This window comes from Polypterus senegalus, chromosome 15 (assembly GCF_016835505.1).
Source record: "Polypterus senegalus isolate Bchr_013 chromosome 15, ASM1683550v1, whole genome shotgun sequence".
Taxonomy (NCBI): Eukaryota; Metazoa; Chordata; class Cladistia; order Polypteriformes; family Polypteridae; genus Polypterus; species Polypterus senegalus.
The window spans coordinates 74,254,679-74,276,662 of NC_053168.1; the positions used below are offsets into that span (position 1 = coordinate 74,254,679).

Sequence of the window (21,984 nt, forward strand, 5' to 3'; positions counted from 1 at the left end):
ATCAGGCAAGGTGTAATCCTGTATCAGTCTATGGCTGACACGGTACAACGCGCTCTACTGCTTTGGAGGCATTACACGGTCTGTGTCTTCGTGTCAGGCTGCTGTGCTGATCTCACTTAAACAGCCACAGTCGCTTACACAACACATCTTCTGTCTTTAAAACAGGAGGACTGTGCTTTGTTCAAACACCTGTTCTTTTTCCCAAGCCTTTTTTTTTATTAATGAATCGATTTATTTAAAGAACAAAGTGCAAAAACAAAACATAATTCAATGAAAAAAATAACATAGCAGTACAATTGTTTTTTTTTTTGCAAAGACAATCAATGAAATTTAACAGCTGAGAGCCGTCTGATAAGAGCGTCATCAGAACAGAAGAGCAAATCAAATGAAAAGCCCTGGCGCAGGCCCGGTGGGCTTCTTTAGAGTTACAGCAGTCAGTTTTGGGCAAATCCTCACGTACAGAATGGGTTTTATTCACTTTGGGATAATAAAAGATGGCTTTCCCACTGAGTTATGGAAGGCGAATTGAGTAAAGCAAGTGTTTGTGCCAGCGGTGTGGTGTGGTGTATTAGTCATGGCTCGTTTTTATCCCATGGCGTGTTGCTCCACCTATTGCTGTCAGTGTTAAGAGTGATTTGAGGTCCAAGGCCGTGTGAGGGATTACACAAACATTTCTGACAAAATCCCTAAACCTGTGACCGAGAGATATCAGAGTCCGATCCTAGTTTCAAAAACCTTTTCTAAAAAGCTCTAATGTAATTCAAACAAAATGCAGCTTTTTATATTTTTTACTCATAGAATAAAGTTTAGAAAGATTTTTTACTGTTTTTAATTTCTTGCATTTTATTGGGTGGGGAGTTGTTTGCATCATATTTACATTTACAATTAAAGATTCTTTCCATGTGTCTTCTGAAACTACTGTATAATCCATTATCAACAAAAAAATTAAATGTCATACAAAAAGAGACTTTCAAGTAACGAGAAACTTTTCCACAGAAACATCAAGTCCTTCATGGGCGAAGACTTAAGTGCACTCGGCGCTTGTACCTGATGATGGGATTGTGGGGCGTGTGAATCATGGTGGTGTAGTTTACTGTTGGAAAGTAGCCATCGAGCAGTTCAAACTCGTACAGACGGAGCAGCGTCGACCAAATGGTCTTGATCTGTATGTAGGCAAAGTTCTCACCAATGCAGCGATGACGACCTAAACGGGCAAAAACACAAAGATCAGTGAAACAATTCAAAATATGCCTTAGGCTACTTTAAAATAGCCATTGGCATGGACTTGAAATTAGTAAAGTTAATCCAGATGGAGGCCCTTGAAGTGCTGCTCATGTTCTGTCAGAACTGTAGGTAGTGTGTGGCAGTGAGTATCTGTCACTTTACAGCGTCGCCTTTGTGCTGTGGGTGATATGAAGACTCAACCTTTATCCTTAAAAATGTGCTAAGAAAACATCTAAAATGACACGGCACACAAATCAGCATTCTTACTGTTTATGTAACAAAACACATTTGAGACAACAACTGACATGGGTGGGCAAACATTTTCATTTCTGCTTATCAATATCACTGTTGCGGTGCATTGCTTTCCTTTGTTTTTATGTGTGCTATAATGATGTGTAAGAAAGTATTTCTTTGGTTTTCGTGAGAGAGACCTCGAGAAGTTGCTTTACTTTTCTGTGTGGTATAAAGCTGGGGCGATTAGGCTCCTAGCTTGACATCGATAGATTGGTTTATTAGAGCACAACAAAGCTAGCTTAACGTTACACAAAGTGTTACCGCATTCTGCCTGCTCACCACCGCTGGAGAATTTCCTGCCCACCAGACATTGCTGCCCACCCTAACTAGCCAGGCTGGACAAGATAACAGCCTGAACATCAAGACCTGACGGCAAGACAGCACCTTGACCGCTACCTGAGCACTGGTCAAATGAAATCCTCCCAGCAATGTCTGGCCTGGATTATATGAAAGGTCCATCACTACAAATTGGGAACTGATTCTTGAAGTCGTGACTGGCTTTCTTTGTCATTGTTGTGGTTATTCTGTGGCTTTGAGGCAGCACTGTAAGCACAACAGCCTTTCCAGTGAGACCGCCAGCACTGACCCTCGGGTGGCCATGGACTTGAGACACCACTAGAAATCATGTTACACAATATAAAACGGTGACAAAAACTCATTTCATGAGTCTTTATGCTGTTAAAAGTAAAAATGTAGCCAGTACAACATTTATGAACTCTTAATGCCTGGTTTATAATGAATATATATATATGGCACCTATTCTGTTCAATATCTACACCAACGACCAGCCTGTGTTCACCAACATTAGGAGGTTCATTTATGCGGATGATCTCTGCTGAGCCTCCCAGTCTGTTTTCTTCCAAGATATCCAAAAGAGACTTACCAATGCCCTCAGCATCCTCTCAGAGTACTACACGAAATGGGTCCTTAAGGCTCAAGAGGTAGCAAGAGGCTGACTGTAGCTCTCCCAATGAAGCTCTTCCCACACCCAATGGAACATCCCATTCTAGGAAAGACTGGGTCACGCTTAACCGAGCTAGGTCAAAGGTGGGCAAAACAAGGGACAACCTATTTAGATGGGGCCTCACAACAACCTCTGAATGTCCCTGTGGTGAGCCCACCCAAACAATGAACCACATTCTCCATGAATGTTCCCGAGGCCCTACGTGTACCGATGAAGATCTTAAGGAAGCTACTGACGCCGCTCTTACCTGGCTACGGCAGTGGCGTGATAAGATATGATGATGACTGAATATTTAAATTAAAGTTTGACCAAAACGCCTTATTATTTATGTGGTATATGGTGCATAAAGGGGAGCAGCAGGAAGTTCAGGCCTAGGGAATCTGAGTGCTGTTAATAAAGCAAAAAAGGATCAGAACACAAAGGGCTTTAAAATATAGTGAAATGTATCTGTTCTTTCAGAAAACCAGTATCAATAACGTAGTTATGTCCCAGTAATAAATACAGCTATTGATTTAAAGGAAAAAAAAATGAAAAATCACTATATGGCGCACTCTCTCTCCGCCCTGAGCCTGTAAGAAAATAGTCAGAAAAATATCCATCCACTGTATATTATTGATAAGAATTAATGACATTGTGTTACAAGCAGGAAAAAAGAAACTGAATTATGGTAATAAAACAAATGAGGTGCGATTAGACAGACATTAAAAGGTCATCATAATTATGTGGGCAGAAGAACTAGTAACGCTGCATTCATGTACTGTAACACGGATTAGAAATAAAAGTCATTCCTCCGTCTTCTTAACCCGCTTATCCAGGGCCGGGTCACCAGGCAGATGGCGCCTATCCCAGCAATCATAGGACGCCAGAACTATGAGTCAAACGATCAGAATTTTCACAAGAACAAGTTTCAAAGTAGTAACTCCCAGTGGAACCATTTGTAGAAATCAAAACTAAGTCAGTTAAGCTGAGCTGTGAAATACACAATATAAAATTAAAAAGTGACAACCAACTCCGGTAAAAACAGAATTTTGATGGTTGGATTTTATTTGGAGCGATGTGATACATGTTTAATGCTTTTGTTTCATTTTAATTTTCACAAAATATTGGTGATCTCTAGTTGACGCTTATCCAGACCAAGTATCAAATCGGCCATCTTGCATTTATTGCAAAACACCAACCAGAAATTGAGGTGAAAACACAGAAGTGGTAAGGTGTGACGTCACAAGCGGGAACCCCAAAAACTCCCATTACACGTAACTCGGCAAAAAGCCACGTAAAAAGTGAGGAGATGGAGGAGAACTTCTGAAGCAGCTTTTGTCTTTGGATCAGCGTTTGGAGTTTGAAAACACACACGGCACAAGGATCTCAAACCAAGCAAGTCTTAAAGGATAAGTTCAGCATTTTTCAACTCCGATTATTTTCCTCACAATCATGATATATATTAATTTGCCACATTAATTTTTCTTTGAAAGTAAACAATCTTTTATATATTAAAAGATTATATATGGCACCAGGGTCCGAACATGAAAGCAACAGCCTTAAAACTTGCTGAATGCATCCATTTTGAAGTGGCAAAGGTTTCAATTTAAAAAAGTGCCCTCTGTGTTTCTGACGTATGTTTTTGACAACAAAAAGTAAACTAGAAGTTACGTATTTTACCACAGATTGCTGGTGTTTTAGGTAAGAACACGTTTCCTGTTTGCTTGGCTGTCATGGATGGTCTTAGATGGTGTTTTGACTCTGCAGTTCTCTTTCCTCATCTACGCATTTGCATCATATTTCCATACGACTTGTGTACTCGAATAGTAGGCCTGAGTTAGCATTAGAAAGTGACACTGTTTGAGCAAGATTTAAAACTTGTGCAAGATCAGCTCCATATCTACACACAGAGAAGGACTGAGACCTGGAAATTTAAAGGCCTAAATCTGCTTCAAGTGTGCCTTTATGTTTGATATTCCATTGCATGCACAGTGAGCCTCTAAACAAATTGAGCATTTTGATAAAAAGTACCAATGCCATTATGTAAGAACGCTTGTGAAAACTGGAGGATGACCTACAAGACTCGTTTAAGCCACTAAATTTAAAAGTGACTTTGTGCTTCATTCAGACCACATAAACGAAAGTGTGATGTTAACAACAATAATGGAAGTGGAGGGGCAGATTAATTTATTTAATGCCCTTTTGAAACCACAGTCAATTCATCATGAATGACGCTGCAAAGAACAAAGCTTTCTAGACATGTGCAATATTGAAGAGTTTACCACATTGTCGTTCCTTAAAGCACAAATAATGCCAGCATTTAAAATGTTGCTCACCTCCTCAACCAATCATCAATGAGGCTTGGGTATGTAGAGGAGTGCAAGTGTCCAAATGCTCTTATTTTTAATCTCGTGATCTCTTGTAGTTTCTTACATGCGTACATGTCGTTAAGCAAGCAGGAGAACTGAATGTTGTAAAATACTTACCAGCGCCAAAGGGTACATATGCAAACTTCTCCCCGGTACCGTTGTTTTCATTAAGGTAGCGATCAGGGTTGAAGTCTAATCTGTGAATCCAGGTATCCTGCAGCCGATGGTTGACAGTTGGAGATACACATACCTGATGACCAGGAGGAATTGTGAAGCCTTCAACTACCTGTAAGGAGATGCATTAACCTTCGCTTAATATGGCGTCCTCCTATAATTGTCTTATTCATCACTCCAGTGAGGATGAGCACATTAGTTGACGTTGAGAATTGAATCGGCAGCTAGGATTTTTACAACAGAAATAACTGAAGTGGCAGCCTTGTGGTTGAACACTTACTCATTTGTTTTCTGAGCACATTCAATCTCGACTACAGATGGCAGCAGTCTAGCACAGGACACACTTGCTGCTAAATTACCAATTTAGGGTCGTAAGTCAACCTAAGTTGCACATCTTTGAGATTCAGGAAAAAGACAAAAGTCCAAACAAACTCCGTAAATATGTCCAAGAACGTGCAGCTAGTGACCAGGGGCTGGATTTGAGCAAAGGATATGTAGTACAGCAATGCTAACCACTGATGACTGGTGGAACTTGCGCAGTTTTGAAAAGCTTCTGTTCATAATCGGTATAATTTCAGTAAAATGTTCAGATAATGTAATTGTCTAAGTAGACTGAATAGGAAAAGTTCTACTGAATTTGAGTTTATGACTACTATGGTTGTCTCACCTGAGGTGTCTTTGCCATCCTCATCATTGTCATGATAGGTGGTCGGAGCCTTAATGTTTCTTTAAGACAGCGGTCAAGCAAGTTGAGATCTTTAATCTGTAAACAAACATATCTAGTTATTTAGTCATAAATAAAAATGAATAAGCAATGTATTTAATGGCAGTTAATAGAGATGCTAAGGACACAACTTGACTACTACAAGACACTCCACTATAGAGAGTTGTCCATGTGCATCAGTTCCCTCACCTCCGATGCATGTGACTTGACTATGCAGGAATAAGGAACACAAACAGAAGTGAGACTCATCTGGCCGATGTCTCTTGTAGTATGCAAAACAGAATTGAAAAAAGGTGTGAGACTGTGGCTTGAATCGCAGTACCTTTAGACCCATTGTATAGTATTTGTTCTGTCAGGCAGCACGTTTATTGGCTGTCAGAAAAAGGGGGGTGAGCTTTGCAGTATTTTGGAAATTACGACACTGTGCTAGAAAGCCATCAGAATCGTCCAAGTTGGCACCCCTGTCTGATACCCTTCCCTTCCAATTAGAAGTCGTGTAATGTGCCACTGACTTATGAGAGACTCTTGATGTTATATTACACTTAACATGTACAGTGCATATTCTCTTTTTATTATTCGCCCATTTTAAATACCATCTTCATTAACTACGAGGTTTTGAAAACCCCATGTATTAAATTATTTTAATTTGTATGATAATAAAATTCAAAGTAATGTTACTCTAGAGATTTATTTGCTAATATGGTAGGTATTAGCCATAATCCAAAATGGTTTTCTCAATACATTATATATGGTTTGTATGACCCCCAAGGAACTGCATATGCACTGGAGAGGCCTGCATCACAAAGCAGGAATGAAAATGGGACAACAAAACAAAGTTGGCTTTTGGGTTTTGTTGTAAGCTTTGTGTGTTCTGAGATGTTCCAGGTAAGGATGTTGTATTTGGTAATCGTGGTGATGTGTTGCGTGACAGTGGTGAGCCTTTAAACCTCTAATAAATCATGGGAATATCGGATCTCTCACCTGTTCATATTTGACTGGTGGCAGGTCCTCACCACACACAGCTTTCTGCTCAGCAAAGCATCGATCCTGGAGGGATTTGTCTCTGGCTAAAAAAAAACCCATCCAAGAGCTGGTAGTGGACGAAGTGTGCTGTCCAGCAAGAAGCAGCCCAATTAACATGCCAGCGATTTCATTATCAGATAGTGGACAGCCATCCCTGGAAACAAATTATAAAAACCGTAAGAGCCAAAAAACAATGGTAGCATTTCAAAACAGAAGGTACGGTATGTACAAGTAATGCCATATCATACATCTTTGGACAGTTTTGGTTTACGGTGTTAACTTTGGATTGGCTGTTGAGTCTTGAGGGCTTTGTGGGATACTTGAGGATGTTCATTCTCTTTTTGTGGTGCCACTTCATACATTGTTTTAGCATTGCACTTTTCTCCTTCTTCCATTTTGGCCAGCTTACTGGGTTATTAACACTTTCACCAGTAGATTCATGTGTGTTTCCTATATATAAATAATTTATGGTTGTGTAAAAGTGTCATTATTCTTTGGGAGACATGCATGTACGAATTTTATTGTACCATGTGCCAGATGACAGTAAACTTAAATGTCATGTGTGTATGTTGACAGTGAACACAACTTTATTTGCACATTTAGTGGTGGAAGCACATACTGTATGAACGGAGGCATTAGGGGTCTGGGGCACCTTACTTGTATGTAGCATCCAGCAGAGTCTGAAGCATGTCATCCTCTCTCTCCCCTGACGCTCTCCGCTTCTGAATGACTTTGTAAAAGATATTTTTGATCTCTTTATGAGCTCGGTCCCTCCGCCTTGATAAAGTGAAAAAGGGGGAAAAAAAACAGAAAAAAATGTTCTTTACATACAGAAATGATTCAGCTCAGATGATGATAAAATACGATCAGCTCCCTCATTCTATTTTGAAGCTCCTAACTTTGCAGCAATGTAATGTGGCAGTTGTAGGGATGCTGATGATTCACGTTGTAAACAGCCAGTAAATCAGGCTAACTAATGTTACACTTGGTTAGATGACTCGCTGGGGTTTACCAGGAGTCAATGCCCAAATCAGAACTGGTGAAGATTGGTATTCTAAATGTGACGTGAGTACGTGCCTCGCTTGTGATGTAATCACACAGGTAAGGCATTAACACTGATCTCTTCATGTTTTATCTCCTGATGCTCTTCCATTTCCTACATTTTAGAAGCACCGGTAATTTTCTAAATATCGAGTAGTTCAGAAATGTATTTAAAATTTGGTTTCCTTGCTGCACCACTGACCATTTGATTTATCTGCCATGATGCACAAAAGTGATGGATTCAACACTTGAGAAAAAGTCATCTGTTTAAAGTCAAATAAGATATGGAAAATTAGAATACTGTACCACATACAAAAGCAGAAAAGTGACTTGTATCCATTCTCAAAAAAGCACAAATCATTCAATATGTGTAATGTGCATAGGAAAGCTGCCATTTGTTCACATCAGAGTGGTAGTACAAGTGTGGCCTAAGTTGCTCCAGGGTGAGTGGCTACATCCATGTTGTGTGTTTGCTGATGGAGTGACCTCCTTTCTCTCTTACCTGAAGCTTGGCAATGGGAGCCATCCTGGCAAAAGCCAAGCTGCATGAGTGAAGCCTCCATCCAGATCAGCATACAACTGAGCGACCTTCTCGTTCAAAAGGCTTCGTATTTCCTTCCCATGCAAACATCTGCTAGCTGTTAGGATGATCAGTTCAGACAGAGCTTCAAATAGGTCTGCATGAAAAAAAAAAACAATTTATGAAAAGGTGTTTGACTTTGCTTTACAAAATATTCATAGCTTCTTTATTTAAATTACTGTAACTTTCTATAGTAGATCAGCCAGAGACACATACAGTGGAACCTTGGTTCACAACCATAATTTGTTCCAGAACTCTGGTCGTAAACCGATTTGGTCGTGAACCAAAGTAATTTCGCCCACAGGATTGTATGTAAATACAATTAATCTGTTTCAGACCGTACAAACTGTATGTAAATATATATTTTTAAAGATTTATAAGCACAAATATAGTTAAACATACCATAGAATGCACAGCGTAATAGTAAACTAAATGTAAAAACATTGAATAACACTGAGAAAACCTTGAAGAACAGAGAAAACTAACATTGCAAGAGTTCACGCTATAGCGCTACAAACCACTCACTAAAACATTTTTTAATGAGATTTAAGCACAGGGGAAAAAATGAAAATTTGAAAAATCCGCAATTTAATAAACCACCAAGAAAAGTAACATTGCAACAATACACGCTAAGAGCCGATCGCTGTAAACAGAAGTGAAGTGGAGGTTAAAATCCAATAGAAAAAAGTCTTCATTAAATACAACGAGGTTAAAACAATGTTCGGATTCTTTAACTGCCTTCTCGGGCTTCCAGCAGTCTGTCTCTCTCTCCCTCTCTCTCTCTCGCTTGTGTGTGTGTGTGTGTGTGTGTGTGTGTGTGTCGTTGTCTCTCGCTGCACAGGGAGAGACTGAACACGTGCGGAAATCATAGGTGCACACAAACCGAAAAGGAAACTGGCTTGTTCGTATACCGAGTCTGTGGTCGTGAACAGATGCAAAAGTTTGGCAAACTTTTTGGTCGCAAACCAATTTGTACGTGTTCCGAGACGTTCGTGAACCAAGGTGCCACTGTAATTAGATCAACTTGATTTGGTCAAAACTGAATATTATAAAGAAAGAAGTTTTGACACAGGATACCTGATGAAATGTCATACAAAACACTTAGAATAAAAGACTTTGAACACCTGGCTACATGAGAATACCAGACTCATTGTGCAAGGTGTCCGCCCTGCCTCCTGCCAGTGGTTTATGGGTAGTTTACTGGTGTGCACTACAGCTGTTGGAATGCCACGGCCTACTCGAACATTACTACTGGCCAGGCATCGCCACTCACAGGCTTCGTTTATCCACTGAGGAACAGTTCGGCACAGCAGGCTTACAGGCCATGTCACAATTAAAGAGTCAGTAAATCACTGATGCAGTACCTCTTTTCACTCGAGTGCCCCATCTTCAGATGTAACACTGCATCGTGTAAACTTTTTAATGCAAGCTGATGTGAGTATAAAGGGGTGCCATGGGCAGCCACATACTGTGAAAATGTTTAACTTTCGTATACAAACAGGCAGTTGCTTAGAACAGTGTTTCGTTGTACACCATTGACTAGTTTTGTTTTAAGTTGGTCCAAAACAGACATTGGTTACTTATTTAGAAAAGACCTTCTGAAAATGCAACATAATAAAGATGTCATTTTAAATTCTGATTGCCAATTAAGGCAAATCCTTCATGTGTTCACTTTTGCAGAAACAGCCCTGATTTCTTACTGCTTTAAGTCAGGGATTTTTTTTTTCTTTAAATATGTCAAACAAAACATCAACACAAGTTAAAGCCTGGGTGTAGTATGAAAGGAACAAAGTTCAGGTCACAGCACGGGACGAACTAAGCACCACAAGTCAGAAACTGATTAGATGACAATAGAAAAGAGCCAGAACCCTTCAAAACACACTCCTTGACGACATATAATTAACAAGTAATTTGTTACTTTTAAATTTTAATTTAGCATTTAATATGTTCACATAAATACCAGTGGCACACTGGTATGAATCCTGTGCCCAGCCATTGCCCCTGTGTCTACATGGGTTTTCTTCCCATGTCACCAAAACTCTGCTTGTAATGTTAATGGACAGCTCAACTTTGGCTCTATCGGAGTGTGTCTTGTGATGGACTGGCACCTTGTCCAAACTGCCCAGTGCTACCAGGGTCTCCTCTGTCACCTCACAAACCTGAGCTGGACGATATGTGTTTGAGAATGGTAGATAAGCAGAGCACATTCAGAGTATACTAAACCCAGGCAGACTGAAACTGATGACACACATTTTTCCATAAACATTTAGGTTTATGCCATATAGCGCATTGCTTGTTTCTTACTTCTTTCTCCACTGTCTCCCCATCGTTCAAAATACTTTTTGGTTTCATCTTCAATCATTTCTACATGTTGTTTAAACTGTGCGACATTCAAGCCTGTCTTCAGCATCTTCTTTTGCTCCAAAAAGATCTGGAATACATTGCCAAACAAATCACAGAGATAAGTGAAAACCATGTGCTGAGAAGAATATTCGAGATGGGGAGTTGACAAGAGAAAAAAATAGAAAATGCCACCACAAAAGAAGAGAGATAGATGGGTGTTTTAGAGAAGGAGGCACGTAGGAGACATTGTGTATTAAGGAGATGGCCAGAAGTAGAATACAATGAAACGGAATATAATGGAAAAGAAAACGTCTCATTACAGTGACCATCAGATAAGGGGGAAGCCAGAGGCAAAGAAGAGGATCCAAAATATTATGTAGCAAACATTCCATACACATGTATTAAATAAAGCAATAAACCTGATGACGTTGTAAAGACTGGCCACTGCAGTCCTCATAGAATGCAAGACAAGTGGTGTCATTCATGAGTGAGGTGGCAGTATGAGAACAATACACATCTGTGTGAAAATGTACAGTAAAATATTAAATGAAGAAGTATAACTGGAGCAGGCATCACATTGCATGACTTCCACTCAGAGAGGGAATGTCCAAAACTTGAAGACTGCAGTTGAGATCTTGTTGTATGAGGATGTCATATCACAGAGAGGATGGCAAACTGCACGACTCTGCTGTAGGAATGCTTTCCAGGTACACTGAGTTCAGCCACCATCTTGGCCTATTTTATTTTTTTTTTTTTGCTATTTTCCATTCTGTGATGGTATGTAAAATACGAGGCATCACGCAGACAAGCCTCTCCTCAAATTACAAGGTCCAAAACACACGCTTCTCCGGTTTCCTTGTGGCAGCATTGGATTTATTTTACATGCAGGTACGTTCTCAGTGGCTGTCAGCTCTTGACACACACAGAGCCTTAAATCTGTTTGATTTTTGTTTGAGTAAGATGTAGACTGGTCAGTCGCTGGGAATGTCAAACTAAATTACTGCTGGTCATAGGAATGGCCCACAACGTTTTCTAAATCCCTAAGATAACGCAAATGAAATCTACAAGTGAAGATCGCTGGAAAAATTGTGTTGTGTGAAACGGCCTTAAGCAGGATGTTAGATCAATAGCATAACATGTTAAATATGTGATAACTGTTTCTTTTTTTCCAGGTAGCATAGAAAGTTGATTAATTCCAAAGGAATTACTTGGCATTAATTGATTAGTATTTATTATCGTTGTTTGTTAATAATCAGTTATTATTTACGACATTAGCACTTTGGGCATATTAATTCTTTTTTTAAACAGTGATGAGAACAGTTTGCATCTTGGCTGGCAGTAATGTGTGATTACTGGACAGGAAGCTGATGGTAAGTCAGTGACTTTATAATATATACTTTATATTACCATTTAAAACTCATTCACAATTTTTCAGGAGTATGTGCTATTTATTTATGTATGCATTTAAAGTGTGCCATAAACCTATTTCAAGTATTTTTAACTTTATATAAAATTAAGCAAATTGGTTCTAACATATTTCAAGAGTCTTGCTACTTTAAGTAATTAATTATTGCTGACAGCATAACTAATAAAATATTTATAAACTGTTACTAGGTGCTTGAACTAAAATGTTATGAAAATCTTTAAGCATCAGAAATTTGCAGATGATCAGAATATTTTTTTTATTAAGGAAGTATGTACACTCAAATGATTTTTTAATTCCCATAAAATAAATCATACAGTAATGTAAAAAATAAGGATACCACCCTGAAACAGTCCTGTGGCTTTACATACTAGAACATAATCAACACATTTTCCTGTCATTATTTACTGTATTCAAAAACACACCGAAGCCAGATCAGTTAAGAAAGTCGTTAGATCCAGGGAGTGCTGATTAAGTGCATTTCATTAGCTGATGCTCAGGACGTAGTGCCTGCCATCTTCTACAGAACAGTCGGGACTACTTGGCTTTGCGGTAACTCTGACAGCTTAAGTGAGCTCAGAGAAGCAATTATTCCAGCTCATCTGTCTGGAAATAAACTTCCAAATAATAGAGAACATTCAAACCAACTGACAACTATCCCATAAAAATCGCAAAAAAATCACACACACAAAAGCTACACCCAAGTAAATGTTACAGTTCGTCTGTTAAAGACTAATCAAGTATGGCTACTATGGAAGGCTGGCCATAGGAATGCCTCCTCTTACAAAACAAACAACATGGCAGCATGACACCGCTGCACCTCTGGACACATGAGACCAACATGGGGGTGTTTAGGTGTTACTCTCAGTGCCATTCTTTGTGAAAACTAAGCAGGTAGTGATATCACCACAATAACCTCATTAGAACTCTCAAATAAGAGGCGATGGTGTGAAATCACTGAATCCACCATAAAGTGGCACACCTCAGAGGGCACTAAGGCCCTCGCACATCAACAAGCTAAAGCAGTGTAGTAAGGCAGTGGGGGTCAAAATACTGTACCAGCAATTCAATGTAAGAGTCTCGTTTACTTATCCAGAAAAGAATTGCTTCAAGCGAATGATGCTAAAGGTAGCTAGCTGAACAAGGTCCTGAACCTTGGGGTGTTCTTAGTTTTTCTTTTTGATGGTAGAATTTGTGATAAAGTAAAATCCAATATGTGTTGTTTGTTTCTTGGATTGTATAACTTGGTGAGGACGACATGATTGTTACTCAGGTCCAATATGTAAACTCATAGAATTAAAAGCAGGTGTACTTACTTTTTCTCATGACTGTTATTAAAGCGTACCAATAAGAGAAGCAGAAAGTTGTATTCAACTTAATCACTGAATCCTCTGCAGAAGCCTGCTAAGCATTACTAACCTCCTCTGTCGCCATACTAGAGTGTGCACTCCTAACATACACTTAAGAGATAGGCTTATGATTGCTACTGCAGTTTCAGGGGTTAACACCATGGAGATGCAGCGCATTAAAACCAGTTCTATATTTTAAATAACACAACTATGTGTTTCCTTTGGAGGCACTAGCTCTCTGGAAATGTGTTCTTTTGAAATTGCGGCATGTTAAGTAACCAAGAAATATGATATATAAGACGATATCCCTCCCACAGTAATTACGGCGGTACAAAAATCACGAGAGAAAAAGATATACTTTAGCTTTCTTTACTGACGATTTTATGCAGTTACAGACGGGAAGCTTATGACAGACTCTATCAAGATGTTGGGTCTTGATCTACGCAGTCTGCCTGCCATCTTTCGTCACCACGCTGAAAGGATTTTCCGGACGGATGACATAATCTTCTGCTCGACAGCTTCAAAGTGTATTGGCAGTAGGTCCATCCTTACATACTGGTTGCTCCACATGCAGGCTCTTTCTCTGGTCTCCAAACAAGGATAGGAATGGACGCAACTCCACGTCCAAAAAGTACAGGAATAGCACATGCCTACATGCAGTTCTCATTCTCCCAACAAAGAAAGAAGATTTTTTGCTGACAGAGGAGAGAAGTATACTATTCTGTCTTTTAGGCTGACTATACAATCCTCCAGTTGTCTTTGTCTATCTAGTCCTATGCTTGGCTGTCAATTCTAAATGCTGAGCCCCTGTGTACCATACTTGGTCTGTTTGTATGAATGAATCCATAACAGTGTGCACAGAGACAGTGACATTAAACTTCATATTATAACAAACATATTATAACACAATGTTACTTTAACTAAAAGGATCTACAAAGCCATTACAGTAATTCAATAACTTTCTGAAAAAGTTTTTTTTTTTTTACATAATTATGTTACTGCACAGAAATATAGTATAATCCAGAAAAAGTGAATCAATTTTACTGCAAAACAAAAAAATGGCTCATTTGTGCTATTTGAGGCTTTCTGCCCTGCAAAATTGTCAAGAGAACAGATTTAACTAAAACTACACCTCAAGTTTGCAAGTGTAAAAAATAGTAGGCTAGATCTCCCATCCTAACAGGAGAGGATGCATGAGATGCTTGGTCCTGAAACTGTATTGTCCAACCTAAATGAAATCTTCTGCATGAAGTTTACGATTTGAATGCCCTTTTTGGGCCTCTATCTTCCTGTGGTTGCAATACAATGCCAACGCTTGGAGAAAGTACTACTGCTGATGGTCGGAAAAACAGTATTGTGGCCCTTCTAAATAAGACCATTTTCATTACCTTAAACAGGTGGAATTTACTGTAAAACACTCTGCACATACAAATCACAGCGTAGTCCTGGAAGACAGAACTGCTGTAGACTTGGGGATGAAGATGCCAGCAGACAAGATGGTGTTCCTCCCATGATGATGGAAGCCATTTGTAGGAACTGGAGCGCCAGATCACAATGCACCCTGTTAGAGGTAGCAGGCATTACTGCCTTAAAGAAGACCCAAAGAAGACCCAGGTAGTTCAGAAGGATTAGCCCAGGCATCCCCATTGAAGTGTCTGCTTCGGTAGCTGTGGAAAAGGGCTTCTGGTTTACCCTGGTCAGTATGTTAAGACTGCCTCTATTTAGAGATAATAGCATAGAAATCAGACTGATGGCTGTAATGTGTAGTCTTCATTATACAGGTAGGTCCTTAATGTGATTAGCAGCAGCAGACATGGCACTCTGTCTCCGCTTTAGTGCTACGATTTCTCAGCATTTCTACAATGGAAATACTTCTTGTCCTTTTACATTCAGAACAATCAGAAAAAATATGTCCATCGACCATTATCTATAAGCTGTAAGAAGGCACTCTGGTTTAATAAACACAAAAAGTCCTTTCCACTTACATGGTTGGGGACATCATAAGCAACTCCTTTTCCAAACACTGGTGTTGTAAGTTTGGAGTACACATCTTCTGCATTGAGGTCCTCATTTTTGCTATTGAACAGCAAGGTGGCAGCCTCACTTCCGATTAGATATGTAAATGTCTTGCCCACCATAGTGAAGCTAACGACAGGACCGTACTGTAAAGCAAAATGAAATCTTCAGTCTGACTTTTACTGCTGTTTTTTAGCATTTCATTTATGAAGTCATTTTGTTATTGAGTCTCAAAATGAACTGCTAAGTACAGCTTTACCTCTTGACGTGCGTTTTCAAGGCTGTCAATGAAATTAAACCTTTGGTTTTAATGCAGAAGAAGACAAAACTGTGCAAGTGACTAAAACTATTTTTTACCAATACAGGTTAGTACTGATATGAAACTATAACTCCTCCTGTAGTCTCTACTAATCCTGAATAACACATAAAGATTCAAAACTCTTTTTTTAAATAATCCACTTAACTAACCCTCACCTGCCCATCTTGGCCTACACTCAAACATGTCTGCCCATTTGGCTACCTCTTGACAAAGCAATCGCCTCTGCCTCACACGCCTTGTCTGCTCTTCCCAGTCTTCCTCTGTTCTGTCTGTCTGTCTCCCATTTGGCTCCAACTTTTCTGAACTCTAGACTCCTGCTGTATGTCCTCGATCTTAAGGACCTAATAAAGCTGTTCCCCAGCTCACTTTCAACCCATGATCCAGAATCACTTCCAGAGTTAGTGGCAGCCCTCTTTGGCTACTGAGACACCGGACTAGAGTTCCCTCTATTGGTTAGAAATATTAATAGTTCTTTTAGTTATCTGTGTAACTTTAAAAAGGTTACTTCTGCAAGGTTGCTCTCCTGATGCCCAAGTGGACATATCGGAAGGAGCTGACCTCCTGTCAGTATTATTTGGCCACACACTTAAGGAGGCAACATTTTCCAAAGCTGCCACCTGTTGCTCTGGAGATTTTCTATCCTCTTGCATGTCCTTCATGGTGGTGTTCCCTGTATTAGAAGGAGAGGTCTTTCTCCATGTTTCCCCACCCTCTTTTTCCAATAATTTGGCACTCCATTCCAGAGGACAGAGCCAAACTCTTCTCAGTGCCCCTGTCTCCCTAAACTGGTGTGCACAGAAGATGCTGAAACATACGTATGAAGAGGGATCTGTACTCAAATTCCCTTTCTTAAGGGTCTCTTACTATCTAAACTATTTGAACCTTCCTGCAAGTTGGATAAAACCCCAGCAATGATCAATGTCTTAGTGTGTCAGAGTATTAAATCTAAAAGGAATGGCATAAAAAGCTACAGTTACATTTTACAATCTATTCAATAAAGTGACATTTGTTGTTTTGCCTATCAGCTTTCACTTTTAGTTTTGTGAACAAGGCACCCAATTCTGTTATCTCTTTAGGCTGCAAATTGCCTCATCAGAGATCTTTACAATGTCACCAACTACAAATGAAACGTGAGAAATTCTTACCTTTTCATATGCCTTCTCAAGAAATTCAATTGGACTCCTCCCAAATGCTATAGCATGGCCAAGAAAAGGGATACTTGATGGAATGTAGGGAGGATATTTCTATAAAAGTTGAAAAAAAGTTCAGTTTCACTAAATCAGTGTTTAAACTGAAAAACAGAATAAGGTGACTGTGCTAATGAATTATTAAAACCTTAATTACAGCGATTCTTTTCAAATTTCACCAAAACATGTGAAAATCAATCACATTTTTGAAGCTAAAATTTTTTCTACGTCATATTGAGGAATCGGAGCCTGTCTAAGCAGTAACGAGGTGTCTGGAACGGTCCAGCTCTGGAGTGTGTGTGGTATGCACACTCTGAAAGGTCAGCATTTAGACTGTAGGAGGAAAGCCACACAAACACAGGGAGAATGGACAGACAGGCTGGAAATCGAATTCCACCACTAGCAACCAACATTAACACAATTAAGTATCTATAAAAAAAAAAAAAAGACAAGCAGAGAGAAAAGGCAGCTATTAGCATCGCCACACTGCATCACAATATACAGAGTATTCATATTCAGATTATGGCAGGTAGATGTACTTCAAAAAAAGACCTGGTTTAACTGATTTTTATGAATTTTTGTTAACTAGTATCTCAATTGAATGTGTTTAGCCTATTGAAATTCATGTAACTACGTATACACACTATGTACTGTGTGTATGACAGTAAACTATTGTGTAGCAATACATATTAATGAGCAAATGTTATACACTAAAGAAATTTAGAATTTAAAACATTCTGAGTCCATATGTCAGAACTTAACAATCCACAAGTATTTCTTTACTGTCAGATAACACAAATATGTTTTGCCATTGTTATAAATATGGTTATAAATAGTAAGCTCAGCTTTGCACAGTTCGAGAAGTACCCTCTTGTATCCCATTGTAAACTGACTGTAAAGCGTAAGTGTATCTCCAGTATATAAAACACTTATACCTTTATCTTTGGTATGAATATTAGCAATTATGAATGAATGTATCCATTCACTTTTTGAATCCTTCTATCCATTACAGAGTCGTAACTAGCCAGAGTTTACTCCACCAGCAACAGGTGCAATCCAGGAAGATCTCTGGATAGAACACCAGTCCATCTCCGGGCACACTTACATACACACACACACAAAGAGGACCAAAAAAGAGTCGGCAGCAGGCCTGCTAAATGCAGAATGTCTTTGGACCTTAATTGTGGTCTACTGATTTTAAAACAAACAATAATAATATGTTCAGCATATACAAATTGCAAGTCATACAAAAGAATATGGGTAGTGCTGCTGCCTCGCAATTAGGTGACCTGGCTTCGTTTCCCGGGTCTTCCCTGCGTGGAGTTTGCATGTTCTCCCCATGTCTGCGTTGGTTTCCCCCCCCACCAGTCCAAAGACATGCAGGTTAGGTGCATTGGCAGTTCTAAATTGTCCCTAGTGTATGCTTGGTGTGTGTGTGTGTACGCGCGCCCTACCCGGGGTTTGTTTCCTGCCTTGTGCCCTGTGTTGGCTGGGATTGGCTCCAGCAGACCCCCGTGACCCTGTAGTTAGGATATAGCGGGTTGGATGACGGATGGATGGATGGACAAAAGAATATTAATAATGTACATTAATTATAGTAGGTGTATATTACATTCTAAAGTAGACAGACAGGTGTGAAAGAAAAACTTTGTGACAGATTGATAGACAGACAGACAGAGCTTCTCTGACGAATAGATAATTAAGGAAAAGTACATTAATTCCACTACAGGAATGCATATAAAGCAGGACATGCAGTTTGTCAGACAGATACCTACCACATCTTTGTCGTGCAGATGGAAATGTTTGAATGCAATCTTAGACAGGTAGCTGACACTCAAGATGAAAGCACTAGTCAAAAGGACCATAGAAGTTAGATTATTGCCAACTCCCTCCACAGCATTCCCAATAAGGGACGTGCCCGCTTCAAGCAAGGTCATTGCTGGATCTGTGCTCACTGATGTTGACTTCAATTCGCGCTGCTGCAGTTCTGCTCTTTTTGTTGAGTGGAACGTGGAAAATGAGGAGAAAAATAAAGGGTCGAGCGGCGGGGTTTAAAACATGTGTGATGCCATATCGCGGTGCGGCAGCTCGGCTAAGCAGCTGCTGTTTTCCGATCGCTCCAGAGTGTGTGTCTGCTATCGCAGCGCTCTGATTGGCTGCCGTGCGCTGAACTGATGTCTGACTATATGACGTCGGAGGGTGCCTGCCAGTGGCGTAGTTTACCGGGGTCCACTTATTACAGTCATGCAATCAATCCAATCACAGAATGATTTCGTTTCGATTCTGCCTATTCCATTTCCGTGTACTGGATGTGCTCTTACACTTATTAACTATAGCGAATGCTCCTTATTGTTTAATTAACTTGAGGATTCCTTACGAGCCGGTTGTAAAGGGTTAAATGGAAGGTCAGTGACGTCTGACTTTTGATTGAAGTAGCTGTAGTCGCACCTGCATTATCTCCACATTAAAGTAACAAATTAACCTTATCATTTCGAAAATTATCTATATGAATGTTCTCGATTTTGACAGTTACTAAATATGCCGTAGAGGACAATAAGCACAGCAAATTGCAGATATCCACTCATTCCGTTATCACACACGCTCGGCAAGTCCATGCCCCGCTTTCGTAACGACAGACCTAGGAGACAACCAGGCAGATGATGGCCGTTCAGCCACAATGGGTGAGTGACATAAAAAGGGACCAGGGCAGCAGCTACGTTCCTGGCTACGGATTAACGATGAAACTGCGCGCCTGGACACTGCATTGCTGGACAGAGCCTGAATCCCGAAGACTTTCCAGAGCAGGGTATTTAATAAAAGTAACCTTTACAATTGTATGTTTCTCTGTGGCAGGCCGTCCTGCCTTTGGGTCGTTACAGTATAATGAAATTCTGCAGTTGTTAAGTGTTACAGAACTAGCAGCAGTACAATAATACCAGCAGTAGACAATGCCAATGCTAAATAATGCACGGAACTTAACATATATATGCTGTATATATTCAATATGTACACAAGGCACTGGTAATGGGAGAAAGACGTAACTGTCCAACCATTTATTGACAAAACATGCAACATTTTAGTAAGATAATACACGTACCCAAGCAATGACACACACGTGTAATAAACACGACTTCTTAGAAAAAGCCGTGTGCTGTGTTGTCATGGTTACAAGCGTGCAATAATCACATATGGACTGCAGACAGGTGAGCCGTGCCGGTGAGCACGCGCCAAGGCCACCGGCCAACCACTGTGCACGAAGACGAGATGTACTTTTGCGCATGCGCTTATGGTCTGCCTACTTTCTTATCAGTGAGCGTTCGGTGAAGTTCGCCGCGAGTGGAGTGGTGCCGAGGGGACTGGACTGCGGAGTATAACTCGGAGCGAATAAGTAAGTACAAAATAGTGAGAAACACGTCAGATCACCATGGCGTGACACGCTTAATCACTTATTCTTTGTAACTTAACATTTGCTACGAATAAATCAAAGCAGATTTTCAGTTGTACATCGTGACTCCTGCATTGTGAGCGTGTACGGTAGATTGTCATTCCAAATTGTTTACATTTTGAGTGTTTTAAATAATCAAGATAGTTCAAAGTGACTAGTTCAGTATATTAACATGTCATACCTTGCAGCCTGGTATGATCTTCCCTAATGAAAATCTCATACTGACCTTTAAGTATTTTGCCACTCTTGATATCCTTCAGCTGTGAAACATTCTGACCTGTCATTGTTTACACATGTCTTAAACAACTATCATTATACACTGATAATTTCTGTATTATCTATATCTATTATTTATTATATTACATATCTATTGACTATATTTACAGTATGTATCTAGATTGCAAATACTGTACCATACATTGCATCGATGTTCATATTGCTAACTACACGTCAATATTGCTGCTACATCTTTCTCATGTCTTTGCACAATGCCTTGTCTTGTTTGTGTTTTAATTTTAAATTTAAATTTTTATTCTATTTTTAATTTATTATTAGCACATCATGGTGTTACACTGTGGACCCTGACCTTCGCAATTTCGTCTATCTGTATACTTGTATATGGGTGAGATGACAATAAAGTTCACTTTGACTAATAAGACCTTATAAAAAACAGACCTCTTGATGAAAACATACTGTATATTATGCAAAATACGCACATTTTAAAAAGAGGAAAATTAAAACAGAGAGGGTACTTGAAATAACAAGTGACACACTAAAGGATGATTTATCTTCGCATAGCCAGTTTTGTTTAAAAACAACAGCAAGTTAAAATTGTGGAAAAATATTGTCCTACTCCTTTTTAGTACTTCATAGTACAGGTGAGGTCAGGTTGGGAAGCATACTCTGGTAGGCACACCACATGACAAAATAAATGGCTTGGGATCCTGGTTGGCAACCCCCCCAGGCAGACACGCAGTCCTGACCCACCACCCAGAAATGACCCTTTCTGCTGCAGCCAGGTGTTATGTGGGTGTCCCCTTGCCCTGGTCCAGCCACTCGGGTCCTCAATAATGAGGATCCTGTGAGCCAGATCAGCCTCGAGGAATCACACCACATGGCCGTAGTGCCGTAACCAACACGCTCTCACAATGCAGTAATGTGTCTTAAACAGGCAAACATGCAACTGCTTGTTCAACACAAAGTCAAACCCGTGGTACCGAAGGATTCTTTGAAGAGACACAGTACTGAAGGAGTCGTCTTCGTCTTAGGTCACTGGATAGCATCCATGTCTCGGCAACCATACAGCAGCACCTTAAAGCACCACTCTTCGATTTTTATACATTTAAGAACGTTCATGAAACTCAAAGAGAAGGCTAAGACCCCGATACCTGCAAATCCTGGAAAGGCTTTTGATGCAGATCCAATTAAGGTTTCCATATTGAATAGCCTAGTGGTTGAACTCTTCTTTGCATTTTCTTTTTAACTCATTTTTTCTTTCTTTCCCAATCTGCTGAAGATCTGATTTTCACC

At 39.8% G+C, this 21,984-nt stretch overlaps 1 protein-coding gene across 2 annotated transcripts; it reads right to left on the reverse strand.

Annotated features, from left to right (window-relative positions):
* Nucleotides 1-299: 299 nt before the first annotated feature.
* Nucleotides 300-20,232, reverse strand: LOC120515852 (lanosterol 14-alpha demethylase). Of its 2 annotated transcripts, none has more exons than XM_039737182.1 (10): nucleotides 20,107-20,232; nucleotides 16,968-17,066; nucleotides 15,473-15,649; nucleotides 10,677-10,803; nucleotides 8,295-8,469; nucleotides 7,409-7,528; nucleotides 6,710-6,905; nucleotides 5,672-5,767; nucleotides 4,948-5,116; nucleotides 300-1,204 (listed from the first exon to the last, which is right to left on the reverse strand). In XM_039737182.1, exons 1-10 carry the CDS (start codon nucleotides 20,170-20,172, stop codon nucleotides 1,011-1,013), a joined length of 1,419 nt encoding a protein of 472 aa, XP_039593116.1. In that variant the 5' UTR covers nucleotides 20,173-20,232; the 3' UTR covers nucleotides 300-1,010. The 2 variants fall into 2 exon arrangements, with proteins under 2 accessions (XP_039593116.1, XP_039593117.1); XM_039737183.1 differs by lacking the exon at nucleotides 20,107-20,232 and adding an exon at nucleotides 18,785-19,172.
* Nucleotides 20,233-21,984: the final 1,752 nt, after the last annotated feature.

What these genes read in the sequence shown, in the direction of transcription:
- LOC120515852 (XM_039737183.1), bottom strand. Translation starts at nt 18,946, where the DNA reads ATGACCTTGCTTGAAGCGGGCACGTCCCTTATTGGGAATGCTGTGGAG. An exon ending in CTTATGATGTCCCCAACCAT is followed by an intron (nt 10,804 to 15,472) that starts GTAAGTGGAAAG and finishes AATGTATTCCAG; the next exon opens with ATCTTTTTGGAGCAAAAGAA. An exon ending in CACCAGTCAAATATGAACAG is followed by an intron (nt 5,768 to 6,709) that starts GTGAGAGATCCG and finishes GTTTGTTTACAG; the next exon opens with ATTAAAGATCTCAACTTGCT.